We start from the raw sequence: 26,489 nt of genomic DNA, 5'->3' as shown, positions 1-26,489 counted from the left end.
CGCGGTAAGCTGCGATCATGACGCTTTTAGCATTTTTCGCTTCAAACAGCATTTAGCTATCACACTTTCCAATGATTTTGTGGCAGTGGGCTACACCCGCCCCAAGCACAGCATGATAAATCGAAACAGGTTTGTGCAGTGAAGCCATCGCGGGCACTCTGCCAAGTTTGCTCCCTGCCACCGCAGGAGCTACCAAAAGATAAATACGTCATGTCGTCATTGCTGTGTAGCATCTTGGCACGCTGCCAAGAAATGAGCTGTGGATGAGACGACCGGAGTGGCGCGCTATCGACATGCAAGCGAAAACGCTCGCGTTTTTGGCTGCGGCGACACAGAAATGTTGTTTTGAGCTGCCGTGGTGGCTCGAGCAGGGAGAGGGACGCAGTTCCAACAAGTTTGAAATTTTTCGCTCTGTTGCTGCCGCTCGTCGCTGAGATCGCTCAATCGCTTGCATATGAGCGAGCTGGTCTCAACGAATGTTTGTTTTAATTCTCGGATGTAAAAGTGGAGGGTGGGTTCATTATAGGAGTGTGTTGATTACGCGACAAATACGGTATCGTTTTTTCGCATAAGTGCCGTCACAAGCCGATTTCTGTATATCGAATTATCGATATATCGAACTATTGCGCGATCCCCTTCAATATATCCGGGTTCAACTATATACGTATTGTGAGCCTTCTGTGGACCTTCTTTCATTTGTACATGCCATGATCTTCTTCTTTCATTTGTACATACTATCATCATCGTCCCGCGGCGCCGGCTCCAGAGCGCACCTGGGTTCGTGATCGGATTAAAACGCTAGACAAAGCTTCGCTGTCCTTGCCGTCACGACCTCGCCGTCTCGACCTAGCCTTCTTTTACAGTATCAATACAATGCGGGGCGAAAATACAAATTTGTAGAAAGATTTGACAGATGGTGCAGCCTGTTCAAGCGCGCCATCTTCGCGCCCAAGCGCCAAGTTTTGAACGCACGATAGAGAACGTACCGGTACGTCAGTGACACTGTGAGGGGGAAGTGCGAAAACGTACCGGTACGTTCGTAACAGCGAAAGGGTTAACGTTCACTGACATCACACAGCACATGGGCATCTTGCTTTCGCTTCCACCAGAAAGCGGCCACTATGGCCGGGATCTAATTTAGCATCGTTAGGCAGAACAGTCAAGAACTCTAACCACTGCAGCACCGCGGCGGGGCAATAATAATCGTAATAGTAGTGATGACAATGACGGTGCATTTAGTTGTCAATGATGACAGTACCGATAACAATGACGCACTTAACGAAAGCAGTCCTGTAAAGTGGCTTTCGCCATTCCCCTCATAAACAGGCTTAAGTGCAGTCCTGAATTTTTTCTGCATGTCCTGAGCATGCAATCAAGTCCTAGAATTCCTGTTATTATCTAATTTTCTTGAAATTGCGAAGGAGTGAGAGAGAAGGAAGCAACGGCAGTGGCGACGACGTGAATTAGCGTCGACCTAAACCCGCTCTTCTACCTTACTGCAGGTTAGTGCTTGCAGCTTATTGCTGTTGACTTAAATTTCTTCACGTCGTCTCCGCTGCCAAGTTGAAATCTTTTGTTGTTCAAAGATGTCGAAGGAGCTAACTAAGTTGAAGGACGATATTCGAGCAGTTTCTTAAGCTGAAAGAACAGCTCCAGCAAGAAATGAAGACGATGAGGGAGTCAGTTGAGCGGACTTTAAGGAATGAAATTCGGGAAATACGTGCTGAGCAGGTTGAAACAAACAACGCTCTCGAATACGCGAACGCAACACTCGAAGAGCTCCAAAAAAAAAGAACTGAAGAATGAAATAGAAAAGAACCATAAGTTAGAGGAAGAGAATGAAAAACTTTGTTCCAGGTGTGGGAGACTAGAGAGGAATGCTGAAGAATTGGAGAAACGCCTTATTCATCTAGAGATGTACTCACAGAGGTGAACATAGAAATCCAGGGTGTAGAGCAGAAAGAAGATGAAAGTGCTCTGGATATAGTTTCCGAACTTGGAAAGGCTATCAATGAGCCTATGATCGACGCTGACATAGATAGCTGCCATCGCTTACCCGCCCGAGCAGGAAAAACGCCATTCTTGTTCAGTTTAAGTCTCGAGAGAAGCGAGATGTGACGCTCAGAAAAGCTAAGAAAATGCGCCTCACTAACACTGATCTAGAATTTGAAAGCACTGACTCTGCATATGTTAACAAACACCTTTGCCCTGCTCTGAAACGTCTGCTTGGCCTGGCTAGCAAAAGGAAAAGAGAGCATCAGTGGAAGTCCATCTGATCGATCAATGCGAAAATTTTTGCTAAGCCGGCAGATGGCATTGATGCTGTGCAGATAAAAAACAAAAACGACCATGAAATGATCTGCTAGGCCGCTTTCAGTGCAGAGCAGAGATACCGCATGTATCGAAAATGTGCTATCACGAATTTGCTTTTCCTAATAACATACAGGTTGAGAAACCCACAGAAAACGCTGTTTTGCACATCAACACGCGTTCTGCTTGTAATAAGGATGAGTGCATTGCTAGCTTCCTACTAGCAATGCACTCATCCAATGCTAGTTTCAAGTTTAAATTAATATTGTTGATGGAAACCTGGTATTATGAGCAATGTAATATTGTTACGAGTGGAAATCACGCACCGATGAATAACACCACTCTGAAATCGCTGGGCACCGCTTAGCCGCACAACTCAACACTCAGCGTCGTCTTCGTCCACACCCCCAGACACTTCTCTTCACTTGCTGAATGCCAGCTTGGGCACCATATAACATTACCTCTCGCCGCAAAAGCAGTCCCGGTGCGTTCTAGGTAAACGAAGCAGGGCGTGAATAATACGGCTTGAGTCGTGCCACATGCACAATGTCGGAAGCTTGTGGTGCAGAAGACTTCGGGTTCAAAGGTTCGATTTTGTATGAGACGTCGGTGACTCGGCACAAGATACGGTAGGGGCCTGTGTACCGTGGTAGAAGTTTTTCGCACAAGCCCACCCGGCGTGATGGGAGCCTGAGCAGAACGAGAGAGCCTGGGGCGTAGTGCACATCGCGACGGCGACTGTTATAAAGGGATTGCTGGGAGCCTTGTGAGGCAAAGAGCCTGTCGCGAGCAATGTGGCGAGCATCTTTAGCGCGGGATATGGCATCACGAGCGCAGGCACTAGTGGCGGCATCAGTAGTGGGTAGCGATGTATCAAAGGGGAGTAATGAGTGTCGGCCAGAGCAGGTAGAAGGGAGAGTAGCCAGCGGTATCATGACAAGAAGAGTTATAGGCAAATGTTACAAAGGATAGATTAATGTTCCAATCCCGATGGTCACCGGAGACATACATTGATAACATATCTGTGAGCATACGGTTGAGGCGTTCTGTCAGGCCGTTGGTCTAAGGATGACAGGCGGTGGTAAATTTATGGCGGACGGTGCACACACGAAGTAGTTCGTCAACCACTCTGCAGAGGAAGCAGCGACCACAATCCGTGAGTAGTTCACAAGGGGCACCGTGTTGTAGTATCACGTCGTGGAGGAGGAAATCAGCAACGTCTGTAGCGCAGCTGGTTGGGATCGCGTGGGTAATGGCGAAACGCGTAGCATGGTCAGTCGCTACGGCGATCCATTTGTTGCCCGACGCAGAGACCAGGAAGGGTCAAGCAAATCAACACCAACACGGAAAAATGGGGCAGTCGGAATGGATATTGGCTGCAGGTGTCCCGATGGCAATGCGGATGGTTTTTTCCGACGCTGGCACAGCTCACATGCGGCCACATAATACTGAACTGAGCGATAGAGGCCCGGCCAGTAAAAACGTCGGCGCACGTTGTCATATGTGCGGGACACGCCAAGATGTCCAGCGGTAGGAGCATAATGAAATTGCTCCAGGATGGTGGAGCGCAGATGTTTCGGAACGACGAGCAAGAGCTCAGCGCCATCAGGTGCATATTGTGGCGGTATAATGCGTCCCCTTGGAGTATGAACATGGCGAGGGCAGAATGAGACTGGCTGGTAGTCAGACGGTCGATGATAGACCAGAGCGCGGAGTCCAAGCGCTGCTCGTCAGCTATAAGGGGAAAGGCCGATAAAGACAGGACGCATGCGTCAATGTCACAGGCCGTAGAGCTGGGAGGATCGACAGGGTGGCAGGACAAGCAGTCTGCATCTTGGTGAAGCCAACCAGACTAGTAGACCACGAAAAAGGTGTATTCGTAGACTACGGAAAAGGTGTATTCTTGCAACCTTAACGCCCAGCATCCCAAATGTCCAGTAGGCTCTTTGAGTGAAGATAGCCAGCCGAGGAGTTCTATACAGATCTCTACAGTAGCCAAAGTAGTCAGGACTGTAATGAGATTGGCGGTAGGGAAAAACAGTCAGACGTTCCACCAGTGACGAAGGACGAGGTCAAGAAAGCACTAGAAACTATGAAAAGGGGGAAATCAGCTGGAGAGGATCAGATAACTACAGATTTGCTGAAGGACGGGGGGGATATCGTGCTAGAAAAACTGGCCACCCTGTATACGCAGTGCCTGGTGTCATTGACGGTACCGGAACCATGGAAGAATGCAAACATTATCCTCATTCACAAGAAAGGGGACTCTAAGGACCTTAAAAATTACAGGCCAATCAGCTTACTGTCTGTTACTTATAAGGTATTTACTAAGGTAATCGCTAATAGAATCAGGACAACCTTAGACTGCAATCAAGCAAAGGATCAAGCAGGGTTTCGGAAACGGTACTCTACTATCGATCATATCCATACCATCAATCAGGTGATAGAAAAATGCTCGGAATATAACCAGCCCTTATACATAGCATTCATTGATTACGAAAAAGCATTTGACTCAGTTGAAACCTCAGCGGTGATGCAGGCATTGTGAAATCAGGGGGTAGACGAGCCGTACGTGAAAGTGCTGGAAGATATATATAGTGGCTGCACAGCAACCATAGTTCTGCATAAAGCAAGTAACAAAATTCCCATAAAGAAAGGTGTTAGGCAAGGAGAGACAATCTCCCCAGTACTATTCACAGCTTGTTTAGAAGAAGAATTCAGAGACTTGGAATGGGAGCAGTTAGGGATAAGGGTAGATGGAGAATACCTCAGTAATTTGCGATTTGCCGATGACATTGCCTTGCTAAGCAATTCGGGGGATGAACTGCAAATAATGATTCATGACCTAGACAGGAAAAGTAGAAAGGTAGGCTTGAAAATCAATATGCAGAAGACTAAGGTAATGTTCAACAGCCTCGGGAAGGAACAGCAGTTTACATTAGGTAGCGAAATACTGGAAATAGTAGGCGAATATGTCTACTTAGGACAAGTAGTAACCGCAGATCCGGACCATGAAAAGGAAATAGCAAGAAGAATAAGATTGGGATGGAGCGCATTTGGCAAACACTCGCAGATTATGACTAGCAGCTTACCGGTATCGCTCAAGAGGAAAGTATACAACTGTTGCATCTTGCCTGTACTCACCTATGGGGCTGAAACATGGAGGCTAACCAAGAGAGTTCTACTTAAGTTGAGGACAACCCAGAGGGCTATGGAACGAAAAATGGTAGGGGTAACATTAAGAGATAGAAAGCGTGCAGAGTGGGTCAGAGAAATAACTCAAGTTACCGACATTCTAGTGGAAATTAAGAAGAAGAAATGGACATGGGCAGGACATGTAGTGCGAAGAGAGGATAACCGATGGTCGCTGAGGGTAACAAACTGGATTCCAAGGGAAGGAAAGCGTAGCAGGGGGCGGCAGAAAGTTAGGTGGGCGGATGAGATTAAGAAGTTCGCAGGGGTCAAGTGGATGCAGCTAGCACAGAACCGGGTTAAGTGGAGAAATATGGGAGAGGCCCAGTGGGTATAATCAGGCTGATGATGATGATGATGAGCCAGCACAAGGCATGGTGGTCCGTGATAACAGTAAAGGGTCGTCCAAACAAATAAGGGCGGAGTTTAGCAATAGCCCAAACAAGAGCTAGGCACTCCCTCTCTGTGATAGAGTAATTTTGTTCTGCCCTAGATAGTAGGCGGCTAGCATACGCAACCACTCTGGGGCAGCCGTGGTGTCGCTGAGCAAGGATAGCTCCAATGCCGTGACCACTGGCGTCAGTACGGAGTTCGGTAGGGGCCGAAGGGTTGAAATGGGCCAAGACGGGTGGATTGGTGAGAGCAGCGATAAGTTCGGAGAAAGCTGCAGCTTGGTCAAGGCCACAAGAGAAAGGTGCATCTTTTTTTTAGTATGGCGGTGAGAGGGCGAGCAAGGGCTGCGAAGTTCTGGACCAAACGACGGAAATAAGAATACAAGCCAAGAAAACTTCAAACATCACTAGATGAATGTGGTGTGGGAAAAGTATGACTGGCACGAATCTTATCGGGGTCAGGCTGGACACCAGCAGCATTCACTAATTGACCGAGAACTTTGATTTTCCGATGGCCGAAACTGCACTTCTTGGAGTTTAGTTGAAGGCCGGCGTGGAGGAATAGCTCAAGAATGGTAGAAAGGCGAGAGAGGTGGCTGTCAAAAGTGGACGAGAAAACAATGACGTCGTCTAAGTAACAAAGACAAGACGTTCACATGAAGCCGCGCAGCAAAGAGTCCATCATCCGTTCGAAAGTTGCAGCGGCGTTACATAGGCCAAAAGGCATGACTTTAAATTGGTAGAGGCCGTCAGGAGCGATAAATGCTGTTTTTTTGCGGTCTCGTTCATCGACGGAAATTCGCCAGTAGTCAGAGCGAAGGTCTATGAAGGAAAGGAAAAGTAGCTGGCTCCATGTAAGCAATCGAGTGTATCGTCGATGTGCGGAAGAGGGTGGACATCTTTTCTGGTCAACTTGTTAAGGTGGCGATAGTCGACGCAGAATTTCCAGCTCCCATCTTTTTTCTGGACTAGCACAACAGGTGACGCCCAGGGACTGTTTGAAGGCTTAATGATGTCGTCGGCCAGCATCTTGTGAACTTCATGTTGAATCACCTGGCGCTCAGAAAGAGAGGCACAGTATGGTCGCTTGTGAACAGGAGCAACATCACCGGTGTCGATGCAGTGGGCTACAACAGACATTCGGCCAAGAGGTCGGGCCCCAAAATAAAAAATGTCGCTATATGAAAGCACCAGCTTGTAGAGAGTGTCGACAGAATCAGGTTGCAGGTCGGCCGCAATCATGCTGGAAACAGAATCACGGTGTAAAGACGACGACATAGGAGCAGTAGGGTCTGTGCAAGGTGCAGAGGGAGGGTCGGTAGTTAGGGCTGGAACTTCACAGTCGGTTAGCAGGGACAATTCAGCTAATGATATTCAGTCAGGGAGGACTTGGGTCGACAAACTGAAGTTTAGGACTGGGAGAGTGGTGCAATTCTGAGATAGGCGTACAATGAGGTGTGAGAGGATAACGTGACGCTGCAGGACGACGTCTGTAATTGGGCACGCCAGGCAGTCTCCATCGGGCACGGGCGGGAAAGGGCACATAGGAATATAAACAACAGCTTCCGGAGGGGGGCGGGAATATTTTGCTGAGCGGAGGCGAGGTGGCGTGGAGAGGTCTTCAGAGCAGAGAGGAAGGTCCAAGCGTAGAATGCCGGTTGGGAAGTCAATAAGGGCTGAGTGAGTGGTCAAGAAGTCAAGGCCAAGGATCAGGTCATGGGGGCATTCCTGGAGCGCAAACAACGCGCTATCAACGCGTTGTCAGCCTCAACAAACGAGAAAACGAAGCAACGTAAAGCAATGAAAAGCGCAACAGCGTGGCCTGCGGGGCGGCGGAGAAATGTGGAGAAGGCCGCTAGGCCGTGCGCACAACACAAATAGCAGACAGCAACAACGAGATAAAAAAAAAAACAATACGGGGGGGGGAGGGGAGAGAAAGAAAGAGAGCGGGAGGGGGGGGGGGGGGGGGGGCAAGATATCGCCGCCTTCCTTCGCCAACTTCGCTCCTGCCGCGGGTTGCCAAGCCGGTTTTTTCCCGCTGTAGTTTTTTTTTTCTTCTTTCGCGCGCGTGTGCGTGATCCGTGCAATCAGTGCTGCGCCGCTGCGCACGCTTTTCTCGCTGTGCATGTGTGCGTGGGCCTCGACCGGTCGTGATACCGAAGTTCGTATCACCCGTAGCGAAAAGAAAAAGTATTCGGAACATCCGATTTTTTGCCCACTGAACGCAATGCCATTCGGCCGGGGAATTTTATGAATTCGTATCACACCGAATTTCGTATCAGCCGAATTCGTATCACCGAGATTCTACTGTGCAAGGTTCAAGTAAAAAAAGTGCCACGAAATCATAAAAGTAACAAAAACTATAAAACATCACCAGGTGAAATATCACTCAGAAATTTATGCTTGTTTGACACAGAATTACAGCAGCTGTAAGTAACAAGTCTGTAAATATCGCTACCCAGACGAAAAAGAAATGAAAAGCAAAAGAGCGGAGTTGAAACTGGTTGAATAGCAAACGGAGCAGTTTATTTGTCCTTGCCAGAGCAGAACCACTTTTGTTCTTATGTCATCTGTATTGGTCTTGAGTTGGCTATGTCTCTTTTTCTAGGCACAATGGCTTGTTTGTGTCAGCGGCACTAGCTCAGAGCTTTCTTTGCATTTACCAGACAGATTTGTCGATCATATGCAAATGCAACGTACAGTCGACGACTGATTTATTGGACGCCCAATTTTTCGGGCATGCTTGATTATTCAGACTTCTTCCCGGCCTCAAGACATACCTTATAAAGTCAATGTATTACACTGCTCAAAATTTCGAACACTCTAAGGAGGGCTATTCGATTTTTCGGACATTCCAAGCGTCAGCTGGGCCAACTGCCACACATTTTGAGCGGTGTCGCCGCTGTCTTGTTTGTTTACTTTTTACTTCAATAGCCTCGAAACCGGTGCCGGCCTTGCGTGCCCCTCCTCAGCTAAACTGACGCTGGATCGAGGCTATATTATTTGCCTAGCAGCTTCCGTTTCCGGCACAACGTCGCTGCCGTCACTGCTCGCCTCTGGAGTGCTTTTTTTTTTTCTTTTAGCGTGATCACTACGACTGCCTGTTCCTCTGTGTGTTTGCCGTGCGTTGCCGAGAGTAGCGAGTAGGCCTAGGCGTGGTTGTGCTGATGCAAGAACTATGTTCTGCCGCTACTGTGGCTCTCATTTAACTGAATCGGCTTCAGTTGTTCAAGAAGCTGTTTCCGGAGTTTATGAGTTTTCTTTTTTTTTTTTTTTGCATGCAACGAGGCAGCGAGAAGGCACTCAACGGAGTCGGTGTTGTGATCTAGTGGTTGGTAGTTGGTGGTTGTAGTTATTCAAGAAGCTATTTCCAGATTTTATAAGGATTTTTTTTTCTTGCGTGCAATGCGGCAGCGAGAAGGCACTGATCGGAGTCGGTGTTGTGATCCAGTGGTTGGTGGTTGTCATGTGCCTCGACAGTAGGAAAACCTTCTCTGTCGATTTGCTTGGAGCACTTAGCGTGCTCGCTGATGCGTGAAAGTCTGTAGCACCCACAACGCTGCGCAATTGCTTCCGCCACGCGGGATTTGTGCTGAATGACTAGTCAGCTGCCTTGAACGAGGAGAGCGTCGTCGAGCAGCTGTCAGGAAGTGAGCAGCTCGTTCACGACCTTCGCACTGCTGGTGTAGAAATTCCATCGGCCGTCTCGTTTTCAGAGTTTACAGACGTGGACCACGAGTTGGAACTGTGCGCTGGGCTTACAGATGTAGAAATTATTCGCCAGTGCTTGTGGAGCCTGAGAGCGACGACGACGATGACTCACCTGCAGCAGCGCAGCCGACACAAGCTGAGATGATGCAAGCGAAATTCAGGCGGACCTGCTAGCACGGAAGCGAAGCGTGGTGCAGAAATGCATTCATGATTTTTTCCGGCCTCCAAGTGAATAATAGGCAATATATTGAGCTTTTTTTGGTGCACATTTGTTTTTTAGGATTGCCCGATTTTTCGGACATTTTCGTGGTCCGTTGAAAGTCAGAAAAATCAGTTGTTGACTGTAATAGACAATTTCCGCTGTACCCTTAAGACTAATGGACACCACACCTATGGTGCTTCTTGATGCAAAGCTCCAACTACTAATTGGAAAACCCAACGCGCGCTCCCGGTAGGCTCATGCAGATGCTCACATGTTAAGTTGCACTTGTGCTCTTCGTGACAAGCCTAAGAACTTCTCTACGTTGCATTCCCACTGCAGGTGCTTCTTTTAGTCATTTCATAGCTAATTCACCTGCTCTTTGTGTGCTGAAATTATAATAATGACGGCAAAGGTGTCTCTCTCTTTTTTATTTTCACTGTAGCTGCTATTGAACCTGGCAATGGATGGGGCCGCATCTAATGTTAAAATGTCTTTTACAAGCAGGACTGAGTACCAAACTTTAAAGCAAATTTGTCCTTTATAACCAGTTGTCTTCTACATCCAATGTCTGTGAAAAAGAAATAAAAGAGGTCCAATTAATGAAAGTCATAGGGTGGCCAACCATTTGGGTGAATGGTGTCTCTCATACCAGACTGTCTGTTACATCCATGTCTCTTATAACGGGGTTCAGCTATGTTAGAACGAGGAAAGCGAACGCACAATCTCTGAAAGCAGCGGAGAAGCAGAGTCTTCACGACACCCTGCCCCACTGTGGATTTCAGCCACCCTTTCAAACCACTGGAAGAAAAATAATGAAAGCGAAAATTGTGGACGCACAGTGTCGACAGTCACTCCATTCCCGCACATTGAGCCTTTTGAATGAGCTGCGCGCCTTTCTCAAAGAGGGAAAAGAAACAACTGCATGGGACATATAATACTATGTAGATCTAGACTCTACGTCACCCACGTGTCGTATGATTGCACACTCCGGACCTGCAAAAAATCCCACCGCCCATGAGCCCTTTGCACAAGTGGCATGATGATGAAGGCTGCGTCAAGCAATCGATGTTGCTAAGAATTACCGTACAGGAAAGTGCAGCGACAGTGGGAATTTCAAACATAATATTTGATCTTCATGACCGAATTCCGCATGTGGTAAGAACTAAGTGCTTGCTGGGAGGCTGAATCTCATGTTGGTAGTGAGTTTTGCCCTTGGCACTATTGGGTAAGGCCTGCAAGTATGTAAAACTTCGTATCCTGGGCCAAATTTGAGAAATTGTATGAAAACATCTACACTACCCAAAAAAGCGAAAATTAACTGAATACAAATACAAGCATGAATATATTTAGTCAGACAGTTTTCAGCTAGCAAACTTATCTTTTTGTGTAATTCATAACCAAAGTTGGCCAAAACAGCAAAGAGGATAAGCGCGGCACTCCACCTCTTTGTTGTTATTAATTCCCTGTACCTCGAACAATTTTTAGCAGCAAAACCAACTGCAGGTCTCTTCTTTCCAGTCATCAGGCACCAAAATATAAAGTTTTGAAATAAATATAGAAGGTCGACCGACCATCCTTTGTTCGATCTTACGCAGAAACACCCTAGTGCAAGTAAGGTAGTGCGTCCTCTTTTGGGAAAAACACTTTATGGAAAATTTGGACGCGGCAAATCCGGGCATGATTGACAGCTCGCTGCTCATTGAACAGCAGCAATCCAAACTTAGCGTCGCTTCGCTTCGTAAAGCTTATTTGGGGACATGAAAAATATTTTATCAGGCCAGTGAAAGTGTGCGCAACCCAGCAACCCAGTGACTGCAATCTAGCAATTCATTTGTGACTACAGAATGCCGCAAATAGAAAGAACAAATGGCAGATGTGACCCACGCACAGCAGATCCGTCACGTCTTCGCAACGCGGCTAGGCGCACCCGCCACTATAAGCATCTCCTTCCCGTGGCGAGAGGTGCTCGCATAGCGGCGCAAGTAACTCCTGCACGGTGCCCACACTTCAGAATGCATTGTACAACTTGCTTGGTAAGTAGCTTCCTTGCGTTTTATTTTTCTTTCGAGTATACTTGTTGTATGCCTCTTCTTCTAGTGCATCAGGAATGACCAAAAACACAACCCTGACCAAGAGCGTAAAGGGAAGATTGCCATTTAAACTTCTGGACAAAAATGGGAGGACACCAACCTGGGACGCAGACACTGCCATGGAGAAGGCCAGCCCTTCAGACTCCAAGTCAGGCAGCAACTTTGCCTTGCACAGCACATCCCTGCAACACAAAATTCCAGCCCCCTTTGAAGGATCTGGCCACCAATCCTTTGTCGAGATCCTCCAGCCTAACTGCCCACTCACCCGATGGGTATTCAACTAGAGACCTGAACCTTTCATTATGCAAGCACTCGTGGGGACTACTCATTCAAAAATGCACTCAGCCTAAGATAAAAGATTTTCAATAAATCAGTTAGAAATATTCGGGAAACATATTCATTTGCAGTCTTCTTGAGCTGGCTTGAAATATTCTATTTTATTTCGTGTGAATTCCTTGAGATATTATGCAATATGTCATGCAAGACTTCTGTCATGAGCTTCAAGCAATTTTGTAGCCTAGAACTTGCTAAAATGCATGCTATAGGTTTCATAGCATTAGGTTTGGAAACCTAGGCAGGAAGAAAAAAAATACATTTTTTCTTATCTATGGACCGATTTGGATGAAACTTGCATCACTTATGTATTATGACATGCTGATTTTAAATATATAATTGTTTCTTTTGTAGAGTGCATAGTTTTAAGAATTTTGCCTAACTAATGTTCTTCATTTGGAGGTGAGCTAATTACTAAACACACAAGGGCATGATGAAAATCAGCCTGCATAAATTATCTAGAAATATCACAGAGTGCAGCTACAGTAGAATCTCGATGATACGGATTCCAAGGGAGCACGCAAAATATTCGTATCATCCCGAAATCGTATGATCCAAAACAAGTCAACTTCCACATGGGAATCAATTGAAAATGAACGAAACTTTAATATGGCAAACTACTTGCGGCCGAAAAAGTCCGTAATGCTTGTCTGCACTTTTTTGCTGTTGATGTCGCGGACAAGCTCCGCCTGAAAGGCATAAAACCGTGCGGCGGTTTCGTCGCTCACGCAGCTGGCACTTACAGTGCGGCGCAGAACGTCCAAAGCGTGAAGAGTATCTGCCGTTGACGGCGGCTGATCACACTCGTCCTCAGCGTCACCATCGCTGTCAGGCTCATTTCCGCAATCATTCGCTTCGTTGACCAAGTCTTCAATAGACCTCAGCCCACAGGTCGCGACGTTGTCGTCCGCGGTAAGTAAGTCCCGAGCCGAAGCTTCAGTTTCCAGATTGTCCCAGCCATCAATCGTGAGGTCTTCATCTGGCGCTTGACAATCTCCTGCTGAAGCCGCATCAAGTCCGATGGCAAATCCGCACTTTCCAAAACAGTTCGAGATTGTGTCTGAAGTTACACTATCCCACGACATGGCTAGAAAGTGCAAAGCATCTAAGAGACTGATCCGCAAGTTTGCTTCTTTACGATCAATTTTCGCCAGCAGACGCCTCACTAGAAGTCCTTTGAAATGATGTTTCACATTTCTAATTATCCCAGCGTCCAGTGGCTGAAGATGGCTGGTAGTGTTCGCCGGCAGGAACCTGACTTTCACGTCATTGAATGTCATTTCCTTTGGGTGGGCAGAGCACTGGTCCATGAAAAGCAAAATTTTCCGGTTTCTTGACGCCATTTTCCGATCAAGGCTTGTCAAGAACTCTCGGAAAAAATCTCCAGTTATCCACGCCTTTCGGTCACCTTTGTAAAAGACAGGCAAACGCTCCGCCGATCGGAAACACCTCGGTTTCTTCGACTTACCGATGACGGTAAGCTGGAGTTTCTCGGATCCATCCGAGTTGCAGCAAAAGAGTACTGTTACTCTCTCCTTGCTTTTCTGGCCGCCCTGGCATGCCTGGCCTTTACGCACAAACTTCTTTCCGGTTGAAGGTTGAAAAAGAGGCCCGCCTAGTCGGCATTAAGTATGTCGCGTGGCGCCTACACTGAAATCAGCGCCGGCAGCGTGTTCAGCCACTCATCTACAGCTGACTGGTCCACTTTCTTGCCTTCCCCGGAGACGACCCGGTAGACAAGTCCGTGCCGCTCCTTAAACCGGTGCAGCCATCCCTCAGACGCTTGGAAATTTTCAATTCCAAGCGAAAGCGCGACGGTGTCGGCTTTTTCGTGTAGCACCTTGCCGTCCACGTTGACGCCGGCCGCTGTTACTTCGCGGAACCAAGTCAGCAGAACCTCTTCCAGCTTGACATGGGTCGCTGTTTCAGCCTGCTTCACGTTCGCACCGAAGTGCTGCACATTCTTCAAGATGGCATCTCGCTGCCCAACAATGGTGCAGAGCGTCGACGGTGCCAACCCTAGCTCTTTTGCTAAGTCGACACGCTTCTTCTTAGGGTTTTCGTCAACCCTCTTCAGCACTTCAAGCTTTTCCTTAAAAGAAGGGGCTTTACGCTTCCGTGACATTTCGGCAGCAGCGAACGCTTGCGTCTTTCTAACGTTTGGGCACTTCACGTCACAGCGAACGACAGAAAGAAGTGGCGAACGGAGACCTACCAAGCCTCAAGGTGAACTATGCAGGGGCAGCCAGCGTCACAGGCCTCCTGGGAACAGCTGGCGAGACAACTTTTCGATAGACCAATGAGCTGCCAGCGAATGAGTGACGTACACGACTTGGCACGTGCCTCGCCTTGGCCGTCCTTGTCTAGTGTTCGTCGGTTTGCTACGAAATGGAGGTGGGGGTAGGGTGGCTAGTGGGGTGATGGGGGGTTGGAGAGGAGAGGCAACGGCCGCAGTGGGTACCCTCTCCCTGTGAGCTCTTACGCTGAGCTGCTTGGCGACTTTGTGCGTTTGTACAACGTTCGTTCGTATCATTCGCAGCAAGGGGGGGGGGGGGGGAAGAGGAGTTATCGGCGGCCGCGGTTATGTTACCCTCTTGAGGCCAGCCTTGCCGGCCCGCTCGCATGCGCGACTGGTTTGCACGTTCGTATCAACCGCGGCGGGTTCAGAAATTCTTCGTATCACCCTGAATCGTATTCTATACAATGTAGTCTGTTCAAAGCATTCTTAAAATTCGTATCATCCCGAAATTCGTACCAGCTGTAATCGTATCATCGAGATTCTACTAACCAAGAATGGAGGTGCTAGATTAATTTGAACTTGTGTTACAGTACATCAAACATTTCTGTGGAAAAGCTCGATTTGACACCCATTATGAATAATTAGTTTTGTAAATGTTGCCTCATCATAATTGCATATATTTCAGTCTTACTGCACTCTTCAAGAAAGTATCTTTGCAGCAATGAAAAAATGAAAGCAATAGCACAAATAGTTCAAGAGATATCGCTCCTCAAAAATTGCAGCACCCCCAAAAATGCTGTTTCGAGAAAACAAGGAAAAACATGTCAGAACATGTAGATTTAAATTATGGCAAGATTTGACATATCAATATGATGAGAAATGGTTGAAAAGTAAATTAAAAATAATGTGTTATACCAATTTGAGCCGAAGTACACCATAAAAAAAAAAAAAACTCAAAGGAAAGGTCTATTTTGGTGCCAAGACAATCTTTTCAGTAAATTTTCCCGTATGGTTATTACATTTACCTTGATGTCAAAAGATACATGAGGTTAAGTTTAAAGAAAATAACTAGCAAGAGCAGGGCCAGAAATATTGATCTGGTGACTGTCTAAAATTCAATTTTGCGAAATCGGCGAGAAACGTTTCGGGCATATGTTTGAATTACCAAGGCTCACAGTAACTCGATAAAATGAGTTACGACTGGTTTCTGGTGTGAATGCACCGTTTCCCATCAAGATAATTGTCCCTGCAACTCAAAAGCAAATTTATTTTGAGAAAGTTTGCGATTCCGCATGCTGCGCGTGACGCTGTTTCGCGATCACCGCTGTCACCGTGCCAATAACTTTTCTGAGTGCTCGATCTGTCGCGGCCATGAAAACTGCTTAGGTATCACTTTTTCTCCTGCCCCCGCTCTCCTGTCCCGGCTCTCCTGTCCCGGCTCTCCTGTCTTTGCTCTCCTATCTTCGCCCTCCTATGGGCCAATCGCGGAGCCTCATCGCTGATAGCAGACAATTGGATCTCTTATCTCTACCTTTCTTCGATTTCTGGGCCAGAATGACGCACAAACGTAAACATAAATTATCCCCGTTTTACGCCGTGGTCGTGACGACGGGACGTCGCTAAGCCAGCTAGCCCTGCACGACCTTTTCAAAATGGCGCCAGGCCGCAAAAAGTCGACGCGGGCAGCCAACCGAAAGTGGTCATTTGTGTTGCATGCTTTCGGAGCCCAATAGCAGCGTGTGTTCCGCGCAAATTTGTCCTTTTGTTTTCCACTTCGGATGTTTGCTCACAAACGCCGATTGTGACATGAGAATAGCCTGAATCATGATCTTTCGAACGAGACTAAAATGATGCCTGTGGAGCGCGCATTTATCGATCTGCGGCTAATCAAAACTCAGCGTGATTTGACCTCAATTTAAAGAGCCAGCCAAATGTTCAGATTCACATTTTTGGAACGCAGTATCGTGCGAATTAGGCAGTATTTTTCAACCAAAATTTGCAGATAGTTGCGGAAACATCTCAGGACTGCAAAAATGAAGAAATAAAATATTCGATTTTTAGACTGATTCTCGGCCGCAAAGAGTTGTGTCCCCCCTTAAGAGGCCTGACATGACAGTTATTAATGGCTCCTGTCTGCTTGCGCTCTTTTGCATATCCTCATTTCCGTACATGCACTTCACTACTCGCTTAATCCCTGATCCCTTAGTTTCTTTTTCTATTAACCCACACATACTCATTAGCACACAGGCTGGCTGCCACACTATCTGAAAGACCACCCGACACAGACATACAGCCCCACTTACTGTAACCATTCATAGTGGAAACCAAGTGGTGATCCATGTACACTAATGTCTTGTGTATCAAAAAAGAGAAATGCAATCGGAATATGGTGCCTATGCTCCTTTAAAAGCACAAGACAATTTCAGCGCCCGGGTTTTCACCAAATAGACTTCACTTTCATTGTAGAAATACTTCCAGTAGGGCTAGTTGGTTCATACTGACCAACGGAACGGAGCAAGCACACGATCCCAAAAAAGGAAGGGGGATAGAAAGAGCACCTTTCTATCCCTCTTTTTTTCGTGTGATCATGTCCTTGCTCCATTGGTCAGTATTTACTTTCATGACAGTGGTTTTTGGTGGTACTGATTATTCAATAACTTAACATACCAATACTCAGACTCCTTATCCCTCCTTTGAAGTCTGAATTGACAATGCTTTTACTGTGATAACAGGATTGATGTTCACTGCATCAGGTGTTCAACCCCAGCCCCTGTGCTGTGGACTCTGGAGGATTGGCAGGCGTGCACCAAGGGTGTGCAGCAACAAAATGTGACAGTATGCATGGTTTGCGATAATGAAGTATGTATGCTGGCAATGAAACATTTAGTCCATTTGTTCCTGCGAGACATGAAGGGGGAACTGCCATGAAATGAAGCAGGACGCACCTGAGACGGGGTGGCACCTGCAAGTTAGGGCGTTGAGAAAACAGTGTGTGCCACAGGTGGACAGTGCGGTCGTGCACTGGACCTCGTGTGCGCCGCCCAAGAGCCGCCTCGAGCATCGGTGCCAGTGCATCCAGGAGAGACTGCTCATCGGGAAGCCCTGCAGCTTGGCACTGGGACACCAGCGCCCCACACAGGGACACCCACACGGGCTCCGCCACCTGCACCAGGGAAAAGAAGAATCTATACTGGACTCCCCCATCCCTGGAAAAATAAAATCTCTCCTAATGTACCTTCATACAATCTTCCAAAAAAGTACACATCAGAACAATAGATGGTTGGTTGGTTTTGGGGGTTTAACGTCCCAAAGCGACTCGGGCTATGAGAGACGGCGTAGTGGAGGACTCCGGAAATTTCGACCACCTGGGGTTCTTTAACGTGCACTGACATCGCACAGCACAGGGGCGCTTTGCTTTTCGCCTCCATCGAAAAGCGGCCACCGAGGCCAGGATTCGATCCCGCGTCCTTGGGAACAGTAGTCAAGCGCCCTAACCACTGCGCCACCCCAGCGGGGCCAGAACAATAGATAATCTAGCCTGGTGATAGCAAAGCCACTTGCAGCAAAATAGCGGCTATAACTAGAGGTTTGCAAATATCTGAAAATGAATATCAGATATTCATTTAAAGGCCAATTCACACAACGGATGAAATTGCTGGAGACTGCAAGCGGACGAGCACCACGTTACCCGACGTCACTAGCTCTGCCTTGTCCGCGGACAGCGCATCTTTCGCAAGCCAAAAACTGGTGCACGTTTTCCGTCAAAATATGGCGGTTGTGTGCTATTTTTCTAGCAGAACTACACCTTCTAAGTAAGGCAACAACAGTATTTTTGTATCAGCTTTAACGTAGTGGGGTCGCTTTTGTAGTGTCAACAAAAGGGTGCGTCGATGCTCTTGCCTCCCCAGCCATTGAGGCCCCCTAGGAGCCGTAAGGAGCAGTGTGGCTCCACGTCCGAGGCGGCTCCGGTGTGTCGTTCGTCACCCGCGGATGAGGCGAAGCCATTGACGTCACATGATGTGTTACTCCCTCGCAGATGGTTAATCCGTCGAGTGAATCGGCCTTAAAGGAGAACACAGGTCTTAGAAGCTGAAAAACCGGCGAAAAAAATCGACTTCTCGAAAACATTATTTTCGAGTTTGCAGCCAGTTCTGCACCTTCCTGCAAAATTTCACAGTTCTAAGTTCAGTATTTTGCCCACTAGAACAATTCATATTGTCACTGTTGACCGAATTTAAACTGATATCGATGCCAAAATGGCAATTTTTTCGTGGTGTGCAGCTCCTGTTCTATGCATGCTATTGAAGCCATCTTAGTCTTGATTGAACGAGCAGCTTTACCCCTTAAAATTACCTCCACCACCATTCTCGCCCATTTATTTGCCAAAGAAAAGAATGAAACAAAAAAATGTCCAAATGCACAATCCTATTCATTACTCGGGCCATGTGACGCGAGGGCACTACCCAATTAGCTGAATAGGCCTCCATCGTCTGCATGACGCACTTTGTTGCAGCCCAGCATGAGGGGCAGTGTCATTTTGTTTTTGTGCTGTGATTGAAGCAGTATGAGATGCATCAACCAGCGGTGAAACTTCACCCCAGAAACAAGTTTGGTAGGAAAGCGAATCATTTATGAATTGAAAATTTCACGCCGAAAACATTATAGGATGCACAAGATGAACTTGTGTCCAGTAACTGTGGCATCAAACCCACCATGGTAGGCCCAATGTGCCCGGTGGCCGAGAGTAGCTCAGGAGTGTAAGCTGCTGAGCTAGTTGGCTAATACTGCATAAAAAGGAAACCAGCAAAATCAGCGAAGTCTTTATTTGTGCGCGCAGCAAGGTGTAGGGTGTGCACGCAGGAAATTTTTTTTTAATATGAGCATTTCTTCATTAGAATAAATCAGCCCAGCATTGTGGTGTGTGCCTTCTTTGCTCTTGTCCTGTCTTGTCCTGCATCTGATTTCGCTGGTTTCCTTTCTATGCGAAAGTAGCTCCAGCAGCAGCTGCATATACCACGACACAGCATTTCTGCAGCCCAGAGAAACTGAACAGCGGCAGACAAGACAGACAGACAAGACAAGGCAGATGTTGTACTCGACCACCCAGCAGAACTTCATTCTCCATTGTGAATTTAACACTTTCTTGTCCGCGTCTATTCGCAACTTTACGTACAGTGCTGCCGCCACGCAGCCACTTCCGGTACCGCCCTTGGGGGGATACTCGGAGAATGGCTCATGCTTCTCCAGCTTGGTGCTGCATCTCCCACGGAACTTTTAGCGTGGAGTTCGGTCGAGCAGCCTGTAGTGTGTAACTGCTTTTTGAGTTGGCTTTGACTCGCAGCCATGATAATAGATTAATTATATAACTTCTATTTTGGTGTTTGGGGCACGCAGTACGATGGGAAAGCATAAAAGCAGTCGACTCTTCTAGAGACCGATGTGTTCTGACTGTACGGTCAAAGGCAGGATAAACTTGCACATCTTGACTCCAGATTATATGCCCAGGAAGGAGAGGATAATTAAGTTAATTAATATCTCGGCAAGATCAGGACGGTTACTTTACTGTGAAAAGAACTGCGATAAATCCTGCTCGACGAAGAAACACCCTCTTAGTTACAGTACGCTTTTTCTTGATGCTCTAAACTATGAGCAGAACAAAGTTTCGCAAAAAAAAAAAAAGAAAGACTGCGACTAAAGCTATGACGGTTTTCATTGCGCATTTCTGATAGATGTTTGACAGGCATAAGTTGCGAGCCATACGAGATGATAAAATTTTTTATTGCCAACCAGTTGATGGCCCAACAGAAGCCCACATCTATACAGACTCCTTAGCCGCCATAAAACAACTGAAGAAAGTGACGAAGACGCTATGTGTTACCCAGGAAATCCATGCACTCAATAAAAAAACAAAGATAAGCATCCAGATACATTGGACACAAGACAATGTTGAGAACGCTGAGCAGAGAAAAGTTGACCACCTCACACACGAAGTTCCAAACACTAATGCGCCCCCCACCAGGCTCCCTTTTGATGCCCGCTCCGCTGTTCCCATCTTAGCATCCTCTTTAAGGAAAAGTACACATGCCCTCATTCCCCCGTGTACATTCCCACTCCCTCGTAACTTAACGAGATTGGAGGAGGTTTCCCTTAGAAGGATAAGAGCTGGGGCGGCCCTTACCCCGTCGGTAAAATGCCGATGGGAATCGCAAGCAGACATCGGACCAACGACATGCGCGAAGTGTTCCACACCAGCTGAAGAAGTGGATGTTCGCCACCTGCTGTGGACTTGTGCAGGGAAAAGGGCATCAAGGACACAGATTCTGTGGGAAGTGGGACTAAACACAACAAGAGAAGAGGACTTCTCTAACTGGCTCACCGACAACGATAAGAGCGGAAGCCTGCTGCGGTTCCTTACGGAAAGTAATTTACATACATGAGTTTCTATAATATGCCTTATGGCAAGCTTGCGTAAAAAAAAAAAAGAAAAAAAAAAAAGTTGATGGCCCACACATGTTTGAGAAATTGAGTGAATGCAGTGTTTTCAATCAGCCGCTGTCACACTAACGTTTGAAGGAGCTTATATTTAACGTTACAGAGCATACAGTCGCAGTCCATATGCGGCTTGAAGCCGGAGCTCTAGCTGTCTTGCTTGTCAAGTAGCTGTTCCCCAAAAAATGTTTGTGTCAGCACTGGGTCATCACTTGCGAGTTAATCATTATCAGAGGTGCTGCAAAAAAAAAATGCTGGTTATAGTGATCACAGTAGACCATAATTATTACCTTGCAGTGATGTTCTCTTGTGCCCAAACTAGGCATAGTAGGTACTTCGATGCGATGGCATATATTTTGAAGTAAAGGAAAAAATTAGGCCATGTAGAATGTAGGGTTGGCCACTCGGCATGCCTGTGCCATGCACGTGAATGCACAGCGCGACATCCTGAAATGCTGAAGTTCGCGAGTGCCCATGATCCCTGAATAGAAGTTGAAACTTTTATTTATATTCATAATTATTCTGTCTGCATCGAACGTTTCTCCGTAGCATTAGTCGCCTGGGAATCTGTCGTGCTTGCTGCACAACAAGTCGGCAGCAGGATGTTTCACATACCTGACCAGCCACACTCGAGGGGTCCTTTGTATCGCACGCCTGCACAGCATGCTCACAACGGGCTTGTAAGCTGATTGACAATACCGTGCATACCTTCGCACCACAGAAAACTCGCGTGAGTATTTTAATGCAGCTTCAGAAAATGTAGCCCAGCACAACGCACTTGAAGCGTGATAGCCGGATCCCCTCAAGGGCAGCCATATTGGATTTCTAGTGGCGCCGCCTATAGCCCGTGAAAGTTGCGAATTCCCATTGATAGTCCGCTATCGATGATTTCACGATTCAAATTTTCCCCCTTTCGAAGCACTTCATGACAACTCGCATCATCCAGTGGGAAATAGAGGAACTCTTCTTTCAGTTTTGCTTTTATTTTTTCCGCCGTGCCGCGCACGTCCAAATAGTCTCCGGAGATAGGTGACTGGTGCTCCTTTTTTACATCATGGCGCCGATGTCACGCGCTCCTGCTGCATGAAAACAGCATGCTTCCGCAGAAGTTGATGCATCGGAGAGCTCGTTTTTGGATGCCGACAGCAGCAGTGATGACTCGGAAGACGAAGTCTGCTCTTCAGACTTTAGCACTGACAATGAAACTACGTCAAACATAAGCAGAACATGCCCCTATAAGTTTCGCTTTTGCCCTGAAAAGTTTCCCTTTTGGTGCGCGTTGATCGGAAGAGATCACAGTTCTGAAGATCACAACTGTTATCTGCAGGATGACATGTCTTTTGGACAGTACTGCTTGCCGCCGACAGCGCAGTGAGTCGTGGTTTCTGCTACAAGACAGCCAGGGGTCGACCTCGGTGACCTCAACTACTGTTTTCTTTAATAACTCAGCGCATACTGTACACAGAAAACTAGAATCTGCTGCAATGTTGCATTAGTTCCTGTTGTAAAAAACGTATATTTTGAAAAATTGTTATTTTTTATTTGTGTCAAGAAACTTCGATGCTTTCATGTGTTTTTTTTTCCCCTATAATTTTTTGCTGACAGTTCTTTTTGTATCACTTACAAATATGTTGATTGTCACTAATACCATTGTTAAGAGGTGTTCCTCCTCTAAAATTTTATACTGGACATTCCTGTACAAAGCAAGTTTTGTTAAAGAAAAATAAATATATTAATGACACGACCCAAAGACCACCCCTTTTTCCATGGACAGCAAAATGTTATATTCCGCGAACTATTTACTTGCTTCACTTGCGGGCGGCAAGCTGTGTTGTGATGCTCTAAAATTAATTGGAGACGAGCGGTAATACGAGCTTGTGTTGAAATTGCATCATACGAGCTTGCATTGAAATTGCATTTCATGCGCGAAGTCGGTGGCAAGACAAGAGTTCACCGCGCTTTGCGAGCACTCAAAAACAGAACACTTTCGTTGTGGATGTTTCTGCGACGTGTGCGATGCAGGCTACTTGCAATCCCCAAGCTGCTTTGATATGTTAAAAAATGAATGTTAGCCAGCATGATGGCAGGCTAATGTGAAAAACAAGCTGCCGCCTGCTGCCAGTCATGCAACCGACAACACAAGTGCATCCAGTCGGTTCAAAAGCTATAGTACGCCGAACTGAATGTGAGCAATTCAGAAAACATTGCAGTTTTTTTGTCTGGGGCTTATAAGGCTTTTGTTAATGTTCCCGTGCAAATATATCTCACTTTCAATCATCAAAATTATTTTGGTGCGTTGTCTGGATCTGTCTCAAAACTGAGTTTTCTGCTGAACTAAAATTTGTTCAAAGGATGTCACAGTAACTATAGTAGCTGGAGCTATAATCTCTTTTGTACTGTGATGCTGAAATTATGATGCAAGCAATGTTGGAAACACATTTTTTTTATTTTCATCTTTAGAGTTTGCTTATTCTACCTTGAAATTATTATATGGTTGCTATGGCTGTGAGTGCCAAGTTCAACGAGCTGCTAAATCTCTAATATTAGCTTATTCGAAAACTGCTTCCAACGTTACATTCCTTACACTTTATAGTATCCACCTGTATATTACAAATTAATTTCCGATTAGCATTTTTTTTCCCTTATTGTTTGAACAGACAATGCCAGTAATTTTCTAATAAATTTCTAATAGCTCTTGAGCAAAGTGTCGCAGGAGGAAAACTTTTGCGGATTTGACATCAACAGAAAAAGCTGAAAATTTCTGTGAAGTTTCAGCGTTATAGGAAAAGAGCACTAGGACGAGGCGCCATGTGGCTGCTGCTTTTGTTGCCATGACAACACGCGGATCGAGTGAAGTGGGAAAGTTACAGGGCAGCCATTCGCGAGACTGCAAGGGACGAAAGTCAAGGCAGGGTTCATACAGATTCAAAACGGGCAAATTCAAGGATAATCAAGGAATTTCAAGGCCCAGTTGAAGCATTTTCAAGGACTCAACACAATGCTACGTACAGCAGTTTTCAATATCGGGTACCAACTTTACTGAACAAAATCGAAAAAGATACATTTCAAGGAACAGCTTGAATTGCACTAAGCCAACATCGTACTAAGCCAACATAATAAAGCCAGTATTGCATTAAGCCAATATAATTTTTAAAAATGTTCCGTATTGAAAAACACCCAGTAATGCACTGCACCAATGACGAAGAGCAATCCATTCTGCAAAACTGCTAATGGCAACTTTAGGGGAGCTCCTGTCGCTTTTCCTGAATCTTCTCGTTGAGGCTACACAGTTCCTCAGTCTTGCTTCGTGCAGCCTTCCTCAGACGATCGGATCTGACAATGTACGTCAGATCATTAGCTGCCTCTGCCTTTTCAGCATACGTATCTGCTGAAGCCTGGAGGTCAGCTATTGTTGCCTCGAGTTTCTTTTTCTTTTTTTTTTTTATCGCGTCGATCTCTTCGTGGATGCAGTGCCTCTTTGATTCTCGGACATCATCACATTACTTCTTTTTTACTGTCTCCAGGTATGCAGCATACTGCTGCCGGGCAGCTGATACAGCAGTCCTCAGGTCTTTCGTAATAGGGACGCTAAGAACGCCCCCTGCCTTGTCCACAGTGTCACATACAATATGTTGTGAAATATACGAGAGGTCTTTCAGGATTTCTACGGCAACCTGGCGGTTCACACTAAACGCTCGCTCCACAGTGGCCTGCCCGTGGCTGAGCACAAGCAAAAGCTTGACAGCTTTCCAGGGTTCCCCATATGATGAATTAAACTTCATCAGCTCAGACAAGAACTCATCCAGCCTGTTTAAATCCTTCTAAAACACTCGCAAGTTATGCATCTCTTCCTGCAGGAACTCAAGTGTACTCCCTCAGTACGGTGTCTCTTTGGTGCTCAGACATCCTGCCTGCTGTAATGAGGGCATCCAATACTCTTCTGAAGCTGGCCAGGCACTCATCTGGTTTAGTACACATTTGTAGTGGGTCCAGAGAGGACAAACTCCTAACGGTTGAGAATCTCAGTGGACTTCTCTCAAGCCCCTTCTTTGTCACACTGATCAAGAAGTGTTTGCATTCCATGCGGAACTGGAACACATCCTTTTGGATTAATTTAGTTTTCCTGATAGTCTGTTCAGCGGCATGGCCTACATCCACCTTTTCAAGCGAAGTGTGGTTCTCGGTGCTTTCAATGTCCACCGTCAGAGGACCTGTGACTCATTTTGCTGAAGACAAGACCGAACACTTCACAAACTTCGTCAGTAGCTTCCTGACTACTGTTTCCAAGTCCCTTACAAGAAAGAACACCATGGGCTGATCCGTTCGGTACTCAGTGAGTAATGGCTTGAGAGTCATGGCCACATCTAGTGCAAAGTGAAGCTTTGCTTGCAGCAATACATCACTGGCAAACTTGCACAAGTTGTGAAATGATCCACATTTTGAGGGGCTTATTTCCTTCTTTACAGCTGCAATAAACTTCTTAATATCACACCACAATAGCAAGGCTCTCTCTATCACAGGGACATTCTCCAACCACCGGTGTGCAACAAAGTTCGGGGGAAAAGCCTCCTGGCCGGTAACTGCTGAGCAGTTTTCCCTCCTTGCAGGAGAACCATGGAAAAGCGTGCTCTGACTGGAGAGCAAACAGTCAACTCTCCACTTACTTGCTTTAACACCTGCCCTGTAGGCGTTGTGCATGGTATGAAGGCCACAGGTCCCAATGTCCAGACATTGAACTTGGCACGCATGATACAGATGCTCTTGGAAATTCTTTATTAACTTAAGGTTAACATTGGGACCATCCATTAGAATTGAAGAATTTCCTCATGAGGAAAAGGCTCGAGCGCACTCAGCAGCTTTCCTTGAATGTCATCGGATGTCGAGTGCCCCATAAACACAGAGGTATAGTACCTCGTTGCCATCTTCTGAGACGAATTCCAAAACCGGTTTTGAACATCCATCTGTTTCCGCTGGAGATAGTCGTTCGTGGACTTGTCGAAGAGTACCACGTAGTAATCCCAATCTTTTATCTCCCGCTGCAAAGCAGACGAAAAGAAGGGCCTCAGACCATGGCATGTCATGTAAGCACACTTTTTCTCTCCGCTAGAAAATGCTTTGGCCACGTCACTGTCCGGGAACATACGCTAGAATAGCCGGCCTGCTTCCGATGATGACCGCTACGAGAAATGCGATGTGACTATCTTCAAAGTCCACAGAATTTCTGCGTTTGTCACCAGCTCGTGTGTCTTACAAGCATCGTCTAGCTTTCGCGACTGCAAAGGAGGCGGGACAGCTGACTGTTGGCTCGTACTTAGAACTAAATAATTTCGCACCGAGCTGTTGGCTGCAATCTTCATGACACAGCATGCTTGACACTCTTCATATGGCTCTTTAATGCCGACTCAGCCCATGGTGGTGATATCGAAGTTCTAGCTGCAAGGCTTGCGTCTGGTGCAATCCAGTCTTTGTAAGCGTCGTTGCGAAACCACGTGCCTTGAAATTTGCATTTCCCAGGCGTTTTCTTTGCAGTC

The 26,489-nt window shown here is 46.6% G+C and overlaps 1 protein-coding gene and 1 pseudogene across 4 annotated transcripts in view; both read right to left on the bottom strand.

The window, feature by feature from the left end:
• LOC146201211 (telomere-associated protein RIF1-like) overlaps window positions 1–26,489 on the bottom strand; it is a 310,221-nt gene that overhangs the window by 131,917 nt on the left and 151,815 nt on the right. For all 4 annotated transcript variants that reach the window (XM_084595678.1, XM_084595679.1, XM_084595681.1 and 1 more), the window contains exons 21-22: window positions 17,415–17,632; window positions 11,998–12,079 (exon numbers count right to left, since the gene is read on the bottom strand). In XM_084595678.1, coding sequence (XP_084451804.1) covers window positions 11,998–12,079; window positions 17,415–17,632 — 300 coding nt within the window. The remainder of the gene's footprint in view (window positions 1–11,997; window positions 12,080–17,414; window positions 17,633–26,489) is intronic.
• The window catches only part of LOC146201212 (uncharacterized), a 90,679-nt pseudogene continuing 88,387 nt past the window's right edge, over window positions 24,198–26,489 (bottom strand).

Source organism: Amblyomma maculatum, chromosome 2, assembly GCF_055883805.1.
Source record: "Amblyomma maculatum isolate TAMU_Amacu chromosome 2, ASM5588380v1, whole genome shotgun sequence".
Lineage (NCBI taxonomy): Eukaryota > Metazoa > Arthropoda > Arachnida > Ixodida > Ixodidae > Amblyomma > Amblyomma maculatum.
This window is presented reverse-complemented; position numbering and strand designations above follow the sequence as displayed.